General features: G+C 35.9%; 4 protein-coding genes across 8 annotated transcripts; 2 read left to right on the top strand and 2 right to left on the bottom strand.

Moving 5' to 3' along the window:
* Positions 1-1,061: 1,061 nt before the first annotated feature.
* LOC123211871 (metal-nicotianamine transporter YSL1-like) lies at positions 1,062-4,350 on the top strand. The gene is made up of 5 exons (XM_044630815.1): positions 1,062-1,828; positions 1,921-2,093; positions 2,348-2,442; positions 2,528-2,662; positions 2,839-4,350. Exons 1-5 carry the CDS (start codon positions 1,468-1,470, stop codon positions 4,076-4,078), a joined length of 2,004 nt encoding a protein of 667 aa, XP_044486750.1. The 5' UTR covers positions 1,062-1,467; the 3' UTR covers positions 4,079-4,350.
* Positions 4,351-5,104: 754 nt separating this feature from the next.
* Positions 5,105-11,360, bottom strand: LOC123210593 (protein HLB1). Of its 2 annotated transcripts, none has more exons than XM_044629052.1 (14): positions 11,232-11,360; positions 9,710-9,835; positions 9,464-9,533; positions 8,995-9,108; positions 8,456-8,539; positions 7,986-8,036; positions 7,820-7,849; positions 7,585-7,647; positions 7,366-7,431; positions 7,057-7,185; positions 6,611-6,646; positions 5,938-6,057; positions 5,582-5,767; positions 5,105-5,463 (listed from the first exon to the last, which is right to left on the bottom strand). In XM_044629052.1, the coding sequence occupies exons 2-14, from the start codon at positions 9,787-9,789 to the stop codon at positions 5,353-5,355; spliced, it is 1,140 nt and encodes a 379-aa protein (XP_044484987.1). In that variant the 5' UTR covers positions 9,790-9,835; positions 11,232-11,360; the 3' UTR covers positions 5,105-5,352. The 2 variants fall into 2 exon arrangements, with proteins under 2 accessions (XP_044484987.1, XP_044484986.1); XM_044629051.1 differs by lacking the exon at positions 11,232-11,360 and adding an exon at positions 10,271-11,041.
* LOC123210592 (rab GTPase-activating protein 22-like) lies at positions 11,185-15,901 on the bottom strand. 4 transcript variants are annotated; one of them, XM_044629048.1, is made up of 6 exons: positions 15,423-15,562; positions 15,111-15,321; positions 14,094-14,229; positions 13,909-13,958; positions 12,925-12,978; positions 11,185-12,712 (listed from the first exon to the last, which is right to left on the bottom strand). In XM_044629048.1, exons 2-6 carry the CDS (start codon positions 15,308-15,310, stop codon positions 11,449-11,451), a joined length of 1,704 nt encoding a protein of 567 aa, XP_044484983.1. In that variant the 5' UTR covers positions 15,311-15,321; positions 15,423-15,562; the 3' UTR covers positions 11,185-11,448. The 4 variants fall into 4 exon arrangements, with proteins under 4 accessions (XP_044484983.1, XP_044484985.1, XP_044484982.1 ...); XM_044629050.1 differs by having other exon boundaries at positions 15,111-15,315; positions 15,423-15,561; XM_044629047.1 differs by having other exon boundaries at positions 15,111-15,901.
* A 2,012-nt stretch (positions 15,902-17,913) lies between these two features.
* LOC123212085 lies at positions 17,914-18,782 on the top strand. The gene has a single exon (XM_044631124.1). It carries the CDS (start codon positions 18,210-18,212, stop codon positions 18,681-18,683), a length of 474 nt encoding a protein of 157 aa, XP_044487059.1. The 5' UTR covers positions 17,914-18,209; the 3' UTR covers positions 18,684-18,782.
* Positions 18,783-18,932: the final 150 nt, after the last annotated feature.

The following is an 18,932-nucleotide window of genomic DNA, read 5'->3' as shown; positions in this document are numbered from 1 at the left end:
ATTGTAATTTTGATGTTTTATGAATTGAAAGTCAAACAAATGGATAGTTTTTTAAACTTTCTAAAAGAAAAACAATTAGTTTGTTTTGTATTGTTGTGGTACAAACAAAGTAAAAATATACTTACTTATAATAATAATAATAATACTATTGATATAATTGGTTCGTTTAACTATTAAAATTATTAATTGAATTTGATGTCATTGCGTTGGTTGTCCTTTATGAGAACATGTCAAATCAAACTAGTTTTCAAGTCCCCATTGATGTGGGTAAGGAACAGCAAATTGTGCAGTGTGTTTTTTGTTTTATTGAGGGATTTTCTTGGTGACATTTCATTTCAAAGAGGATTGAGTCAATCATAAGATGCATGTATTGTTTGTTGGCAATTAATACGAACCGTATATGACTTGTTCTGCATGTACCTCACCTTAATTCGTCTCACCGATTTTGACCCTACAACAATTAAGGCAATGAATCAAACTTTTCATAAAAAGAATTAGTACTCCAATATTTTTTTTTATTTTAGGATGGGAAGGGAAGGGAAGGGAAGGAATAAAGGAAGAAGATAACATGTTAAATAAATGGTGCCTGATTCGTTTTCATTTTCTATGAATACCCTACCCTACCATACCATTCCCTTCCACATTTATCAACTTTCGAACTTGTTCATACTTGAAAAAACCTTCACAAATTTTAACTTAACTTTTACTTGATGGATGAGCCTCTTTGCACATTCTCATTCACGGGGCCATTCCCATATTTATTATAATATAATTCTTCAAATCCAGAAAATGAAATAAAAAATGAGTGATTTATATACACATATTCTCACTATTCATTCATATCCCACCAACACAGCCTTTTCCTTTCTCCTTACACTCATTATTATTTTAAGACGCCAAACAACTATTTCATACCTATATTAAAATGATACATTTTCAACTTGATAAAATATATATATATATATAAAATTTATTTATATCTTAATTCTCCCCTTCTAATTCTAATAATTATATGAAAACTAGTGACTTCGCAAGCAATGATCTCTGACTTATATGAGCAATTACAGAGTCTTGAATATTGCTGTCATTTTCAACTCAATGGATGCCTGTCCCACTGCTTACAGGTTTTCAATGGTTGAGTTTTCTTCAATAGAAGATTTAGACCAAGAGGTAGGGATGGAAATCAAACTTTAAAAAGAGAAGAAAAGATAAGTAAAAAGTCCACTTGAAGAGAAAAGAGAATCTTGCCTACTCACAACGCTTAACCATCTCAATGGAGGAGAAAAAAAGAGAGAAACGTCACCAAATCGGCCAGCCCGAAAAATAACAGCTATGGCTGTGCCTAGTTATGCTTGTTATAATTATAAATTTGCCCATATCAAGCCTTCTTTTGTCGGAGATATCTTATAGTTTCACTTACTTTGAATGAAGTTCGCTTTTCTTTTCTTCTGATCAAGCCAAGCAGCAATGAGTGTAGAACAAGAAGAAGAAAAGACAGAGATTGAAGTAGAGGAGTCTGGAGATACGCAGCAGCAGGAATCAGAAGGGTCAAAGAGACTTCAACCATGGACACAACAAATCTCAATACGGGGACTCATTGTGAGCACTTTGATTGGAGTCATGTACAGTGTGATAGCCATGAAATTGAATCTCACAACAGGTTTGGTTCCTAATCTGAACGTCTCTGCTGCGCTTCTTGCCTTTGTGTTTATCCGAACATGGACTAAAATTCTTCACAAGGCTGGCTATGTATCAAGACCCTTCACTCGCCAAGAGAATACTATGATACAAACCTGTGCAGTTGCATGTTACAGCATTTCTGTTGGAGGTCTGAGGTCATTTACTTGATATACATATATATATATATATATATATACAAACATATATAAACTTTTTATCTGATGTTTGTGCTGAATATAGGTGGGTTTGCTTCATATCTTTTGGGATTAAACAAGAAGACATATGAGTTATCAGGTGTGAACACTCCAGGGAACTCTCCAAGAGCTATCAAGGAACCTGCACTTGGTTGGATGACTGGCTATCTTTCTGTAGTTTGCTTTGTTGGCCTTTTTGTTTTAATCCCTCTCAGGAAGGTATATCTATATATCTAGTTCTTCTCAGCTTCTATGATGAAACATGGCAGTAGTGCTTTCAATTGTCAACCATTATATATGTTAGTGGCGTGACAGATATGAACTATATATGCGTAAGTCAACTAGCAAAATGGATTTTCTAGGACTTTCAAGAACTTTATGTCATTATGGATAGCAATTATTACGCAAATTTATTGAACTTATCCTGACACCGGAGCTGAATTATTCATGGGGTTTTGATAATAATTCTGCAGATTATGATAGTGGACCTCAAGTTGACCTATCCAAGTGGCCTGGCAACTGCAGTTCTCATTAATGGGTTTCATAACCAGGGAGATAAAATCGCTAAGTACATACACAACGACAATGACCACTCTTACTCCCTATGTTATGGGAAAAATGTTTCTTAGTTTAATTAAAAAATATTGTTGCAGGAAACAAGTGAGTGGATTCACGAAGTATTTCTCAATGAGCTTCTTGTGGGGATTTTTCCAGTGGTTTTACAGCCGTTATGAAAATTGTGGATTTAAACAATTCCCTACTTTTGGTTTGCAAGCCTTCAAGCAAACGTATGAATTTCTTTTGAATAATACAATACAGTGGATACTAATAATACAAACAAATTGATGTGTTATCGAGTGATGAAATGTCAATTTGTTTATACCTACTTAACTGTTTCTGTATATACAAATATTTGCTGAAAGCAAAACTGCAAATGATAACTTTCCTGATTTTGTTTTTGCAGATTCTACTTCGATTTTAGTATGACTTATGTGGGAGCAGGGATGATTTGTTCCCATTTAGTGAACTTGTCTTTGCTTCTTGGAGCTGTTCTTTCTTATGGGATAATGTGGCCACTCATCAATCAGCATAAAGGGCGTTGGTTCTCCGAGAGTTTACAAGAAAGCGACATGAAGAGCTTGTATGGCTACAAAGTTTTTCTATCAGTTGCTCTCATTCTAGGAGACGGACTGTATAATTTCCTCAAGATACTGTTGGTCACAATCATCAACATTTATGGCAGATTAAAGAAGCAGCGGCAGCTCAATGCAGGCAACGATGACACGAAGAAGTCGAATGAAGATGTTAGACTGGATGAATTGTTTCTTAGAGAAACTATTCCAATGTGGATAGGAGTTGCTGGATACATAATCTTTTCCATCTTGTCCACAATTGTGATCCCAATCATGTTCCCTCAACTCAAGTGGTATTATGCTGTCACAGCCTACATTCTTGCTCCTTCTCTGTCGTTCTGTAATGCCTATGGCGCCGGTCTCACTGACATAAACATGGCGTATAATTATGGAAAGGTGGCACTATTTGTTCTTGCAGCATTGTCTGGAAAAGAGGATGGATTGGTGGCAGGGCTTGTTGGCTGTGGTCTCATTAAATCTGTGGTTTCAGTTGCTTGCATTCTTATGCAAGATTTTAAAACAGCTCATTACACTCTCACCTCACCGAGAGCAATGTTTCTGAGCCAAGTAATTGGCACAGCCATAGGGTGTGTGACGGCTCCTCTCAGTTTCTTTCTGTTCTACAAGGCATTTGATGTAGGAAATCCCAATGGAGAATTCAAAGCTCCTTACGCTTTGATATACAGAAACATGGCAATTATTGGCGTTCAAGGCTTCTCTGCACTGCCCCAACACTGCTTACAGATCTGTTATGGCTTCTTTGCTTTTGCGGTGGCTGTGAACGTGGCAAGAGATATTTTACCGGAAAAGCTTGGGAAATGGATGCCACTGCCGATGGTGATGGCAGTGCCGTTTCTGGTAGGTGCATACTTTGCAATTGACATGTGTGTTGGGAGTCTGGTTGTGTTTGTGTGGCATAAAATGGATACCAAGAGAGCAGAAGTAATGGTTCCAGCAGTTGCTTCAGGATTAATTTGTGGCGAAGGCCTCTGGACTCTTCCGGCCTCAATACTTGCTTTGGCCAAAATAAATCCTCCTATCTGCATGAAATTCTCGGGTCCCAATTCCTGAAGGAGAGCCTAATGATCAGGAAAATATCCAAAAAAAATACAAAGAAAACAAAGCACATTGCTGGTCGAAATTTATGAAATGAATTGTGAGACTTAGCCTTGGATTGTAATACTTGCTCTCCTTGTTGTCAAAACAGGTACCGTATCATGCATACAAGTTGTAATTTCCAAATCATGTATTTCTCTATTGTTTTAACAATGGGTTGTAGCACCCATTACCATTAGTCAAATTATGTATCACATCTTGCATAAAAAACCTAATCTTTCAAATCATCTATTGCATATTGAATCATAGGATATGCCATATTTAAAAAAAAAAAAAATCAAAATTCTCAATTATTGCGTTATTACTTAAAACATTATAAAAATCTCAAAATTGTGAAATTTCAACAGACTCTTTATCACATTATCACTTTATATATATATATATATATATATATATATATATAGAGAGAGAGAGAGAGAGAGAGAGAGAGAGAGAGAGAGAGAATGACACATATTATACCATGCAATACGTCCGTTGCATTGTAGCAATTTCAATACACCATAAAATTCATGTTGTATTTCACCTAGGGCTGGACTCGAACCGAGCCAGCTCGAGCTCGAGCTCGGCTCGGCTCGGTTAGAGCCCGAAACGAGCCGAGCTCGAACTTGCTTAGTAGATTTTTTTTTTTAATTTTTTATACAAAACGACGTCGTTTTGATCCATATATATACAAAACGATATCGTTTTGATATGAAAAATGAGCCGAATCGAGCCGTAAATGAGCCGAACCGAACTCAAGCCGAGCCCAAGCCGAACCGAGTTCAGCTCGAGTAGAGCTCGAACCGAACTCGAGCCGGCCATAAATAAACCGAGCCGAGCCCGAGCCAGTTGCGAACCGAGCTCAGCTCGGCTTAAATCCAACCCTAATTTCACCTCATTTTTTCATATAATATATATCGCATATCATACAATACTAATAACCATGTTTGAGACATCGTATCAAAATAATCAAATTATTAAAACCACATTTTAAAAAAAATATAAGAGAAACTATTTATACTTCACTATCCTTCTAAGAGGATCTTTTGAAAAATCTATTACAATTCATCATTTGAAATAAATTATTGAATTTGGGTGCTGCTCTGCATACTCAAACTGAAACAACATTTTCCGCCCCAAAAATTTATAATATACAGAATATTTATTTCCGTAACCAAATCCCATTAATAAATTATCAAGTTCCTGGGGAAAAATGTCTCCACTGTGATACAATCAACAAGCACACATACTCAGCTAGACATTATACCTGCCAGAACGGCAGCCTTTCCTCGAGCATAGATTGTGTAAACTAGACGGATCGCATCAAGCCATCCATCTAGGGATTCCCATGAGTCAGCAACCTAAAGGATCAATAAGCAGAATCTAAATCAAGCTTGGGCTTAGGAAGTTGGGATGCAACACATATATATCATTGAGTCTTCAAAAGAGTGGTTTGAAGAAATATTCAACTGTATTTACCATGAAAACTGGTCCATGAATCGTGTCAATGCAGAGGCCTGCACCTGGCGGTAAAGTCAGATCAGCACAAGCTGATACAGAAACAATATCAGGAACTTCGATTCTGATGGTCCTTCTGTCCGGACTAAAATCTTCTGACATGCCAGATAGGCTTCGGGAAACTTGCTTCTGTTCAATTTTGTTAACCTGCACAAGAGCAGAAATAAATTTTAGAAAGAGGAAAGAAATAGATTTGTTTATAGAGCTTTCATCCAAATCCACACTAATTGTATCAATGACAAATGAACAAGGACAAATTGTATTCACATGAACAACCGTCTTGATAGGCACAAACGGGTGAACAAATCAAGATTTACCTGTTGAAGCCCTTCCTGATTCAAAACAAACTGCGATCTTTTCCAATCACTATGAGGTGCCACTACACTACCCGCAGGTGGTGCCATCAAATATCCAATTTTCAGGTAAGGTAAAGGCAGCTGTTGACAACAGAAGGCTGTCAGACCTTTTAAATTGAATAACTCATCTTCCATTCATAAATGCTTTACTGAACCCAACATAACCCAAAATTAGAAATCTCATTTCTCTTCTACTGACAAATGGAATGAGACCCCAACAAGATTGCACACAAAATTATTAGTGCATTGAAGTAAACTCCTGGTATGGTACAATGAAAACACAAAATTATATTTAATTTGGCCGAGGCCGTGATCAAGCTTAGCACCAAAAGGTACTAGAAAGAACATTGACCTGAGCACAATAAATGCTAGAGATCAAATTAATGACTGTCTGTCTCCAGAAAGATACATTTGACCACATACAAATATAAAGCAATAAGATTATATATACTTAAAATGAGTACTAACGATGATGTGTTATCATAGAATTGAGTAATTTTGATATAAGGATAAAGTAACACCTAATCATATAATGACAGATTATCATTAGTACTGTCACAATATAAAGTTAAAATGCATTTTGGAGGCAGAGAAAATACACAAAAAAAAAATGTGGAGGAGAAAAAATACAGACCATGGAACGCACAAGCCGCAAGGCACTGCTGTAAACCTGTAAAAACAAAGTAAAAACTCATCTATTGGTAATGAAAAAAAGTAAAGAACAATAGAAACATATTATGCATTGATTCAACAGGAAGGGCAGAAAAAGAAAAATAAGTTCATAGTTCGTCGAGTTGCTAAAGAATCCTCTCATCTCTGTCAGTAAAGAAATTTAAGATGAGAAAGAGAGTGAAAAGACTGGATTTGACCAGGACCATATGGCAGTTATAGTAACCTTCCAAATAGACCACAGAAGATTTAGTTTCCATCAATATGGCACATTAAACAGTTGTGTATGTGATAGAAGGTTTAATTGGCAACAAAACGGAAAGAGAAACTTGTAATCTATCTCAACAAAACCTACTTAGTCTAAAACAGTATCTAAAGAAAAAATTATGAAGCACAAATATGTGTAATTACTAAGTAACTTGGTTTTAAAGCATGGGCAGCAGCAATGTAGATGGCTGATTGACTATACAACTCATTAGGGGTAACATCTTTAGGATTTGCTGCGCCTCCAGCTCTTAATGTGTCCTCTGCTAATCCATACTGCATATTGGAACAAAGTGAATTCAAGATTTAAAGCTCACTTGAAATACACAAGATAATATAAAAATGAAGCGTTTCAATAGAAGTTAATAGCCAAGTTAAGAAATAAGAATAGATAATATAACAATGAACTTTAACAGCCAAGTTCATGCTTCAAATAAGGAAAAGAAACAAACTGACCAAGACAGTCCCAAGGTTGTATATAGCTCGATGGAAGTCAAACTGCAATTTTATGGCAGCCCGGAACTGAAACGAAAGACAAGGAAAAGGCATCATAAGCATAGAAGATATGAGAATAACTTATAGAGTTATAGTAGGATATGTCAGATGCCAAATTACTTTGCTGCTTGTTCCTAATATTCATCCAAGCACTCTAATGTCTCCAAATGACTTTTATACCTTACTAATTGCTGTTCTCACAATTGTTTGCTTTTCTCGTGCAGGAACAATTGCACTGAGTTCCTAAAAATTGCATATCAAAGAAATCAAATGTCCGAGTATGACTACACGTGGAAAAAAAGCAATAAAAATTTACAAGGCCATTAGTTGGTGCTATTAAGATTATGATTAACAAAAAGAAAACACAGTGAAACAAAGTTTCTCTTTGGAACAACATTAAAGTAAAAAAACCTACCTGTAAAGCAAGACCCCAATTGTTAAGAGCCTGACAAAGAATCGGCATAAGTCAAAAAGAATCATATTAAGCACACAATGACAGAAGAGGAGAAAGTATAGCTTCAAATGATTGTGGGATTCAAACTAAAAATGAGATCATGGTTCAACAATTTCTTCAGATATACCTGGGGACTGTTCCAGTTGAGTTGGACGGCTTTCTCATAGTTTTTTGTTGCCTACATGCAAAAGAAAATAAACACTTCATTTTAAATGTGATTAATGTGATTCTTCTAAGAGAACAATTCAGGACAGTTAAATCTAAAGATCAAGAAAAGTAAAAAGATAAAGTTAAAATAATATGTTAATATGTGAGTTCTTATGCAGTGTGTGCCTGCATGTGCGTATGGTGGGAACTTCCAAAATATTGACTTCCTACACAGAATCATTGACTCATTAAATGTCATAAAGTTCACTCACTCTAAATGGTGGTACATGGATAGGCAAGAATAATGGTTTTATATTCACTACAACAATCTATTGCAGATATCATAATGTCGCAGCATATGACCAGCTTGACACAAGCAACAACCAAAATTCTAGATATGTTTTTATTTTTCAAAAGTTTGACGATAATACAGAAAGGGTATAAATAAACCTGCTTCCACAGTTCTTCAGCCTCCTTAGTACGGCCTCGCATTTTTGCTCGGTCAGAAATTGCTATGGCCCAGTTGTAGAAAGCCTGTCAGGTACCAAAAACACAATTATCAGCAAAGATGATTATTAACAAAATATTGTAAAAGCACAAATATAAAACAAAAGTACACACACAATCCAAGATAATCTCATAAGGGTAGAATTTTTAAAGAGCGACCATATTATTATTATGAAGGCATGTGAGCAATTAGAAAAATACTATACAAGCGATAAAAAATATGAAAAAGTCCCTAAAAGCTACCATAAACAATATTATTATCCTATATTACTTCATTTATCAAGACAACTGAAATCGCAGATTAAACAGATAAATGTATTCATAAGTCAGAATGACTGAAAATAGAGATATGTAAACATCCAAATTCCAATGCAATTTTGTTTAAGTTGTAGGCAAGTACCATCCTTGTAGAACCAGACTTTTCAAATTACTGCTTTAAAGAATCCAATAATATTATCTAGGATATGAAGATTCATACATACATCATGAAGTGTAGGGCAAAGCTGTGTAGCTTCATCATACTTTTTACAAGCTTCCTCAAGCAAAGAATCTTTAGAAGGTGAAGTAGAATCTGGACTGACGTTATCAGCACTTTCCTGCAAGCCAAACAACAATCCTGTGACAATGTAAATGTTATGGATACATGCTGTTTGTCAATGTTGAGACAATCTAGAACACAATAATGAATAATAAAGAAGATAATAGTCCTCAAATTTAATATGGTCTTTTTGAGTGCCATGTAAAACTGTTGTAATCCCATTCATTCCATGATTAGCATTTCGGTATAGTAAAACCAATTCAGAGTCACATTACAAGCACTATTTAATAACACCAGATTCATAAAAAAGTTGCAGGGGGCCTTGGAAAACAAATAAGCCACATGGTTGAGATTTCAAAAAGCACAAGAGAATGAAAAATTCAATATATTTCCAATCAGAGAAAATCTCTAACCTGAAGAACCAATGCCCAATTGTATAACGCATCATAATCTTCTGGGTTTCTCTCTATGGCACTGGCATACCTACAAATTAAGGCACAGACTATAAGTTTGAAAAAGCAAGATTTTATAACAGAAAAATAATGTGATTCTGAAAACAAAAACGATTTGAAATTTTGTTTCATTGGAAAGAAAACTGAAAACAGAACTCATTAACAGCCAGACTGATAACCAAGAGCCACTGAATAAAATCAAAGTACCTCTTAGCAGCAAATGTAAGAATTCGCTGGCGAGATCGACCCTCTTCATCAACACCTGTGACACTACTGATCAACTCCATAGCAGCATTGTTTTGCTCTGAGAATTGGTGTGGTGTATTCCCTTGACTGCAGCGATTCAGAGTCACAAAATGAACAAATACTAAAGATTTAGTAATGCAAATATATAACTTAAAAAGCACTAAATATAATGCAAAGAACATTACCAATGACATTTCATAATACTAGCAACACACTTCCAATCAATTAGAAGTAATTTTAAGGTTATCACATCACGTGGGTGGAAAAATCAATTTCTGACGTAATGATTTAGGAAGGAGTTAAAGTTCTGTGTAAATTTAACATCAAATTACAGAGAAAGAAACGGCAAAGAAACCGATTAACTCTTAAAGCTCGCAATTAACGGCTCAACAGCAATACCAAACTTGATTCAACTGAAGAATGCCAGTATTTCAACGACTTCGTTTTCACACTGCTATAGATATCACGGTAGATTTTGATATAAACAAAGCGAATCAGAGAATCAACAGTCAGAACAGAGACCTGGGGCTTGCGTCGTTGATGCTATTTTCACCATCTTCGCTTTTCAAATCAGTAAGCAACTCTCTCATCGTGAAATTTCGGTTCCCTTCATTCTTTTGTATTTCTTTTTGAGGCGTTTGTTCGGTAGACGGAGGGTGGGTCGAGGTCTCTTCCGTCACCTCCACCTTCGGATCTGCATCTGGCTCGGGTGCCGGTGCGGCGCCGTTTTGTAATTGAGGTTCGTCGGGATTCATAGACATTGAGCGAAATCAGAGAGGGCAAAGGGAAACAGAGAGAAAGGTAGAAATCTGTAATCAATGGAGAACGGAATGGACAGTTCAACCGAAAATAAAAGAAATGTGAATTTATTTACTGGACACGTGGTAAAAGCAGAATGACTTCCTCACTCCACTGTTACATGAGAATTTTCTGATAAATCTTGTTGACTGGTTTTGGTGATTGGTGATGATGACTTTTATACAGTATCTTGTTTATTTTATAGTCCAACTTAGGCTGGAATACAAAAACCCTTTTGAGTTCAAAAACTTAACTCAAATAGATCTAAACGAACTGCTTGAATCGAATTCTTCAAGTGGGTAAACAATAATATCAAAGAGTCGAATAACAGAAGCATAAGAAACATTGCTGGAAAAAGAGAAGAAAAACCGTTTGAAATAGAGAAAAAAGAGTTATCTGCAAGGCGAATTCCAACATCTCCGTCAATCTCAAACTCAGAAAAGTTCATCCTTCTTCAATTCGAATTGGACAATCTGAACCTTTTTCAATTCGAGTCTAACTCATTCAAACTGAATATCAAATTAAATATGACCCAGATTTTACTGAAATCCACCCCAAAAATTACTTATGACTCGGAAAGGAATGCTAGGGGCAGTTACCAGCAGCTGAGATAAAATAATGTAGAGAAAAGAAGACAATTAAGCCAAAAACTTCAATGTCTAAATCAGTAATTTTGCAGTGATACCTCTTCACTCAAATAAGTTCTGAGCGGGGCAATACATCATAATTCCATAATTTACTCAGTACAGAAATTGCGTATCAAATTCTTGTGTGAAGCAGAGTGTAATGTCAACTGAAGATCCCTTGGATTTTTAAAGAGATCATCAAATGGGATCAGCAATTAGTGCAACAGAATAAAAGAAAGAAGCAGTGAAATCCAAGGAAAAAGTGGTCAATGAGCATTAAAGGGTTTCCTCAATCTTGTCATGTAAGGTGACCACCAAATCATGAGCATCATCTAGAAGCTTCCAAACATCCAGATGACCAGCCATACTATTGCATTCTCTCATGATCTCATCCATGCTGCTATACTTCTCTATGATCAACTTCCTCCTTTGTAATACACAGGCTGCAATTGCGTAAAGCAATAGATCATCAGTAGGCGGGGCTCTTAGCCTCATGCTACCCCAAGCTGACTTTGCAATCCCGGCTCGAATGGCTGCCTGGTCTGCCCACATCACTTCCCACAGGCAAAGTGTCTGCTCAAAAGTTAACTCCCTTCTAAAAAGAACCACCACCATTCTATACACAAAGAAGCAATCTTGTGCTTCAAGCTTCTCCAAGTGCCGGTAGAGATGAATATCCTTGCTCTTGATTATCTTCGAAACAATACTCAATTGCCTTCTTATTCCAACTTCATCAAGCCGGAAATTATGCCTGGCCTTTTTCATGAAACCCACAAAGCACCAGAAAGCTTCATGGTCCTCTTCCAAAATTGATGCAATTGGTGACAGTAGATCACTCATCCCTTGGCAATAACCAATTTCAGGATCATATAGTGCATAGGCCTCAAGTATAGCAACAAGGCGAGCAGCATGATAAATTCTGAATGGTTCCAGATGATCATAATCCTTTAAGCCAACAGCCTGGGCAAGACGTTGTGCCTTAATTTCTGACACTGCTGCTTGAGATGGTGAGCAAACAATCCATTCATCATTTGCCCTCACAGCATCGAGTTGAATGATTCTCTGCCACGTGACAAAATCTTCATATGTGTGGGATTTGGACTTACTGCCGATCTCCTTTGAATTTTCTTTCACATTCTCATTAAGAACTTCATTTGTTCCAGATTCTTCAGTAGAAAGCAGAGGCACATTTTCAGTTTCTTCAGATGAGTCAGAATCAGTAGATTTGGTATCACCCACAGATGCATCTTCACAGGTAAGTGCACTCTTATCACCTTCTCCTTCAATTAATAAACCAGAGCTCTGAGGGGTCTCATCATACAAAGGGGCATATAGATCCTCAGCTGCTGGACTTCTTCCCTCGGAGGAAACAGACCTCCTGGAACTTGCCACGTCTTCAAAGCCAGGAGAATCAAGAACTTGACTGAAATCGCCACTGCCCTCATCACTGTTATTTCCAGCATTTTCCTTCAACTTAGAGCTCTTCAAGCTGTGCAGATGTATTTTATGGCACTCTTTCCGCAAGCTCTCATATTCTTTTCTGTATCATACACACCTAATAAGATAGATATAACCCAGTAAAGGAATAGGTGCAAATGGAAATCAAAAGGATGATGCGAACTATTAGGAGCGGATAAAAAGAGAGGTGGGAGAAGCAAGAAAGTAGAACAACGTTCTGTTCCACCAATTAACAGGACCAACATTTAGAAACCGATGTGCGAAGAAAGACACTAATTGATTTGATAAGCATACCTGTTCTTTGTGCAAAGAGAACCTCTTTCTTCCTTGGAACTGCTTAACTCATATCTGTTAATAAAAAATTCAAAATAAATGAATAAAGAATATAATTATAATAAGAAGTAACAAAGCAAGTGCATAATAAGTAAAGCATATGCTATTCAACACAGAGAAAATGGTTTTCTCAAGCAGATAACTTAAAACACAGTCAAATCATGTACCAAACATTCATCTTCCATTTAAGAAAGAAAAAATATGGAATTGTCAAAAGGTATTAGAGTTGAGAAATCCTGTTTAGAGTAGCTACAACGACTGTGGGTATATTTCACTAGGACCAAACTACAATAAGGACTTCTCTAAATAGGCATAGCATATATGCACTCAGTCCCAACAAAGGGCAACAAATGGCATGATTTCCAGATGCAGGCAGTAAATCTCTAAGAAAATATATAATTATGAATACAAACTACCTCATGGAGCATGAATAAAAGAAAAACATATCCACAAATACATAATACGATGCAAAAGTTTGCAGAACAAGATAACTCTCTAATCTGCCCCTCCCTTTAATCTGAGAGGATTATAGGTTATTAGAAAAAAGAGAAATTTGCTCAAATTCCCTGCAGACAAAAACACTGGGGCCATGCATAAGTATTTTCAAGCAAATATATTGTATTAGAAAGGGACAACCAGAGAAGACAATATAAAAATAGTTAATAGCAATAAACTGGAACAAGGGCAGGAAAAGGAAGGATGCAACCGTAGAAGACATCAATAAACTAGAATCAATGTAAGAGGGCATAAAAAGCCACACAATACAGAAAGGTGCCGTGTATCAAGATTTTAGAGGACCAAATTAACCTAAAGGCTATTAAAAATTTGAAAAAAGTCCTTTGGAGAGAGAAAATATATCTAAATCAACTTAATATATTCATCACACGCATAATTAATGTCAAAAAAGATGCATAAGCTTGATTGAACATGAATGAAGATTCTTACACTCCAAGAAGGAATGGCCAAACCTCTGCTCTTATACTTGGATCAACACCCTGCATTGCAGAAAGAAGAATTAATACTCAAGACAGTATGAGAGAGTGCGAGAGAGAAACAAAATGGGCAAAACTGAAAATTATATGAAATGAACAAGTCCACATGCAAGTCTAATCAAATTTTTGATAACATACCCCACTACGGACTTTTTTCAAGAACTTGATGCCACCTTCAATAAGTCTTCCGTCTGGAGTAAATAAGCTCTTCCATTGTTTGGCAAGAAGTGCATGTTTTCTTCTCCTACGGGACCATGGTGATTTAAGAGTACCCCTTAAAAAGTAGAAACAAAACAAATAATTACCTTAATAAGGGGGAGTGGCAAATAACAATTATTATTGGAAAAACAATTCAGAACAAAGAATGGAAGTTTCAATGGGCATCGCACATATACACATTAGACTTGTTATTTGGAGAACTTCACAATGAAAAGAAAATAAAAGATATAGCACAAGCTTCTTCCAATAAACAGTGAGATGTGCAAAGAAAACAAAAGCAAACAGGAAGAGCAACACTCTCAACTCATCAAATTTAACAACTGGGTGTATGGAAGAGGAGAGTGGAAATGGGCAATTGATCAACTGGTGAGAGTAATTGCACAACACGTACAAGAGAACAAATCAAATCAAAACTTCCACACCAATGAAAATTTTGACGAGTACCAGCATCATAATCAGGAAGAATAACCGAGAAATACTACTGTGCTACTGTGCTAATCTATGCATCCAAGAGGCCTTGAATGAGGAACAGAAAAAGGGATTTTGATCAATATAAATTCATCAGACAGGACTCTAAATCGTACCCTGCAACTCAAACCCAAAACATTCATCCTCAACTCAAAAGCTAACAACAGGAAAGCTAAACAAAAGACACTACAGTTAATAGAATCCCCGGCTGTAGATAAAACTTCCAAGCAATATAAATCTAACATCATAAAGCAATGAACAGATTCAGAACCAAGAAAAGGGAACCTAAATACTAATGGATATCGAGTGCTTTCAGATCGGATCTGGGAACCGAATCTTAAAACCCGCAAAAGGAGTATTTTGCTTTCTAAATTTTGCACCGAATAGAAAGGAAAGTCGGAACGATAAATTAATTTTATTTGTAAAAATAAAACAGGAGATGAGTAGTAGACAAGAATGGGAACTCACCGATTAGTGTTAACTGGTGAGCAAGAAGATGAAGATGATGACGACGACGAAGAAGCAACTACTAACAGAACCGATCGCAGATGAGTCCACGAAGACGATGACGGTGATGAAGAGGGATTTGAAGATGATGATGGTGACGAAGAAGAAGACGTGTGACTTCTCCGTAGGACTCTCATCAACGGTTTACGTTCCGTTAACATTTTAACTACAACTTAAAATCAACAAACAACAATATCTAGATTCGTTTGCTTTTCACAAAGTTTGAATTTTCAAATCTCTAATTTTGGATAAAATTTTTGTGTTTCTTGTTACCTATGAGAGTACAAGATGGTAGCGGCCAAGGCAAGACCGGCCATGGCCGTCACGGCGATGGCTATTCCGACATTGGAAGAAGGAGCAGCCGAATACCAGAAAGCGCCGCCTCCGCCTCCACCGCCTCCGGTACCGGCACCGCTACCTTCAGCGAACGAGATCCATTTTCCACCGTTTCCGGCGGTGAGAATAAGCATCAACAGTAAAATTACGGTTAAGTCCCGATTCTTGTTGACGCCTAATATGTCAAACACCATCACCAAACTAAACTCCCCTCTCTGTTATACTTTCATGAGTCTTTACTCTCTCTCTCTCTCTTTATATGAAAGCAAGTAATTATATCCAGAATTCAATCTTAATTACAAATCTCTCTCTCACATTTCTTCTCTCTATCTGAGTCTTGATTAGTATTATTCTTAATAATAATAAGATTAGGGTGGCTCCCATCTGAGCGAAACCCCGAATACTCTTTCATCGAATTTGATTCAATTGTAAAATAAGAGAATTTGAATTCGGTCCAAATTTATTAAATCAAAATTAATTAAGTTCAATTTGGTTTTAAAATTCGAAACTTGAAACTTGACTTGAGTCTGTGATTTAGATTTACAATTCGAATTTATAACTCATTAACAAAAAATATCACTTTACCTTAATAATAGTCGAAACAATGTCATTTTAATAAATTACTTAACATACTTTGAATTGCGCCAAAAGTCCAAGTATATGGTCAATTTGCCAATCAACCCAAATCGAATTTATTTTAACTCAAATTAGATTCAATTCTAAAAACAAACCAATCCTCCCAGCTTAAGCTATATTTGAAATTTACATAAATAAATTCAAATCAAGTTAAATAAACTTTTAAAACTGAACTAATTTGATTCAGATTCAATCCTAATTATTACCAGTTGTGAAACTCATAAAAGTAATCAAGAAGATTGGAATCCTGCTAACTTGGGTTCTCCTTTTCCAATGTTACCATTCACCAATTCGAGCAATTTGAGTTCAAACTTAAGTTGGTTGTTCTATATTTGAGTCAAACTTAAATTAATTATGATGTATTCAAGCTACCAATCTAAAATTGGAGTCAAGTTCAAATTAGCCCATTAGTTAGGCCCAACTCCACCCCTAATTTGTTACCTCTAGGCGAAAAACTGAGAGTTTTCACTTAAATCATCCACCACCTTCGAATACAGCACTAGAATTACAGTCAATTCCACCTACTTAAGTCTAGATTGAATGAGCCAAGGATTGTGTTATTTTTCAAATGAGTCAAGTTTAAATTAATTGAAATATTCAAATTCTAACTTTCTTAAATCAAGTTAAAAGTAAAATAGTTTTTAGTGAAGTTAGAATATCAACACATTAATCTTGAATTGGGGTTGTTCGGATTCGGCCAGAGTAGAATCCAACAACACAAGAAAAGAGGGAAGGCCAGATTAAGACAAGTTGGGGGTACTTGTTGTGTTCAGTGGCGTGAAGATGGAATAGATTAGATGAGATGGGTCAGGTGGTGTTGAAAGTATTTGAAGGAAGAAAGCATGGAGGGACAAAACACTCACTGATTTATGCCTGACCGCATGCTCTGGCTTTTCTCTTCACTAGGATAAAAAGGCACTCACATCACATGAACTATGATATGATATGATATGAGGATTCGCCATTTCAGCTTTATTTATTATTTCTTCATTTTTATAATTATAATAATAATAATAATAATAATAATTTTGATTGTGATGTCATTATTTTAAACAAAAAAATGTTACATATATCATATCAAATTTTAAAATTCATGAAATATATTTGAACTAAATTATGAATTCTGTAAAAAGATATAACAATGTATATTGTATAATATAATATAATATAATACATGTGTATGTGGTATTGCAGTAATTTTAATTAAAAAGTTTGTTGAGGAGGATGATGAAAATGTGAATGGTGGTATAGCCCATTTCAACAACTCAAAGGAAAGGACTGGACCCAGTGGTAGTTATGGTTGGTTGGTTGGAATCATAATCATGATGAACATACATTTTTAGAGGTAAGTTTCCGAATAATAAAACCTTAAAAAACTTATTATGTTAATCATAATATCATGGTCTTGTTACTACCAGAATTCATAATAATGGAATGCATTAGTTTATTTATGTATCTTTCTCATTTGTTTTTCCCCTCCAACAGCTTTAGTAAAATTTGTTCGATTGCTCAAGAAACCTGAGTGTGTCCTAAATTGGTTGTCTTGTGCAAACATTTGTTGAAATTCATGCAAATGCCATCAAAAACTGACTTACATACATCATCAAAGCTCAAACAATAAAACTAGTTCAAACTTGGATTCAATTTGAAAAATAAAAGTATGCAATTTGAACTTATTTGAGTTGATGAACAAAGTAAGTTTTTGGAAGGTGAATTTGACTTTCTTCATTATTGATTTCTCTGTTTTCCTTGACTACCTTTATTAGCGCTACAGTTTAGAATAAGGAAAACGATGAATTTGACTAGACAGACATTACTTGCACCGTCCAAATTCCATCCACCCACCATTAAAGAACGCCAATTACGTCACCAAACAAACCAAACATACGGTACCACATGACGACCCTCTGTGAAATAAACAAACAAACGGTCCGTTTAGGTGAACTCAGTTTTGCATTAGGTGAACCACTCCATTGAACAATCGAATTCAGCTCAACCTACAGCAAACAACCATTAATACATACATATATATATACATATATTTGATCTCCGTTGCTCAACTCAAAACACACATATATAATTATAACCATGGCTAGCAGCACTGACAAATCAAGAGAAGATGAACGTGCTGGCGCAGAGATTGTGTATGGAGCCGAACAGTGTTACCGTCATTCTGTAGAGCTCCTGGAAGAACTGGGCTTTCCGAAAGGTGTACTCCCATTGAAAGACCTTGAAGAGTGTGGACGAGTTCGGGAAACTGGGTTTGTGTGGATGAAACAAAAGGCTCCATATGAGCATTTTTTCACTGGAAGTAATTCGCGTGTCAGCTATGCTGTAGAAGTGACTGCATATATAGAGAAGTCTAGGATGAAAAAAATGACTGGCGTTAAAAGCAAACAGGTTTTTCTGTGGGTGCCGATAACTGAGATGAGCATTGAAGATCCATCAAGTGGAAAGATTTATTTCAAGACTCCCATGGGGATTGGAAAATCTTTTCCTCTCACAGCTTTCATGACCGATGAGGAGAAGCACAAGTATTTGGAGAATAAAGCCGATGAATGAAACTCTTTTAATAGTCCTATTTCTAATTTGTGTTCCTTGATCAATTAAAGTCTGATGTATTAGGTGTTGCAGAGATTAATGCGCTCTTCATTGTTATAAGTTTTCTGTTTGTTTCTCATGAAAAACACACTATAGGGTCAAACTTTCACCTAACATCTACTCTGACTCGCTGACTATATGACATATCAAACACGGCAAAAATCAAAAAACGACAATGCGTTTAATTATATTATTGATGCAAAAAATAGA

The sequence above is a fragment of the Mangifera indica genome, chromosome 3, assembly GCF_011075055.1.
Source record: "Mangifera indica cultivar Alphonso chromosome 3, CATAS_Mindica_2.1, whole genome shotgun sequence".
In the NCBI taxonomy this organism is placed as follows: domain Eukaryota; kingdom Viridiplantae; phylum Streptophyta; class Magnoliopsida; order Sapindales; family Anacardiaceae; genus Mangifera; species Mangifera indica.
The sequence above is the reverse complement of the archived record's forward strand: the minus strand, read 5'-3'. Positions and strand labels throughout refer to the sequence as shown.

Coding starts and splice junctions, on each gene's coding strand:
- LOC123210593 (XM_044629051.1), bottom strand. CDS start 10,509: ATGTCTATGAATCCCGACGAACCTCAATTACAAAACGGCGCCGCACCG. Junction 7,432..7,584: donor TGAGAACAGCAATTAGTAAG/GTATAAAAGTCA, acceptor CTTTCGTTTCAG/TTCCGGGCTGCCATAAAATT. Junction 6,647..7,056: donor CTTTAAAACCAAGTTACTTA/GTAATTACACAT, acceptor TTGTTTTTACAG/GTTTACAGCAGTGCCTTGCG.
- LOC123212085 (XM_044631124.1), top strand. CDS start 18,210: ATGGCTAGCAGCACTGACAAATCAAGAGAAGATGAACGTGCTGGCGCA.
- LOC123210592 (XM_044629046.1), bottom strand. CDS start 15,679: ATGGTGTTTGACATATTAGGCGTCAACAAGAATCGGGACTTAACCGTA. Junction 14,230..15,422: donor ACCATCTTGTACTCTCATAG/GTAACAAGAAAC, acceptor CTACTTTTTAAG/GGGTACTCTTAAATCACCAT. Junction 12,713..12,924: donor TCTCTTTGCACAAAGAACAG/GTATGCTTATCA, acceptor TGTATGATACAG/AAAAGAATATGAGAGCTTGC.
- LOC123211871 (XM_044630815.1), top strand. CDS start 1,468: ATGAGTGTAGAACAAGAAGAAGAAAAGACAGAGATTGAAGTAGAGGAG. Junction 2,443..2,527: donor CAGGGAGATAAAATCGCTAA/GTACATACACAA, acceptor ATATTGTTGCAG/GAAACAAGTGAGTGGATTCA. Junction 2,663..2,838: donor TTGCAAGCCTTCAAGCAAAC/GTATGAATTTCT, acceptor TTGTTTTTGCAG/ATTCTACTTCGATTTTAGTA.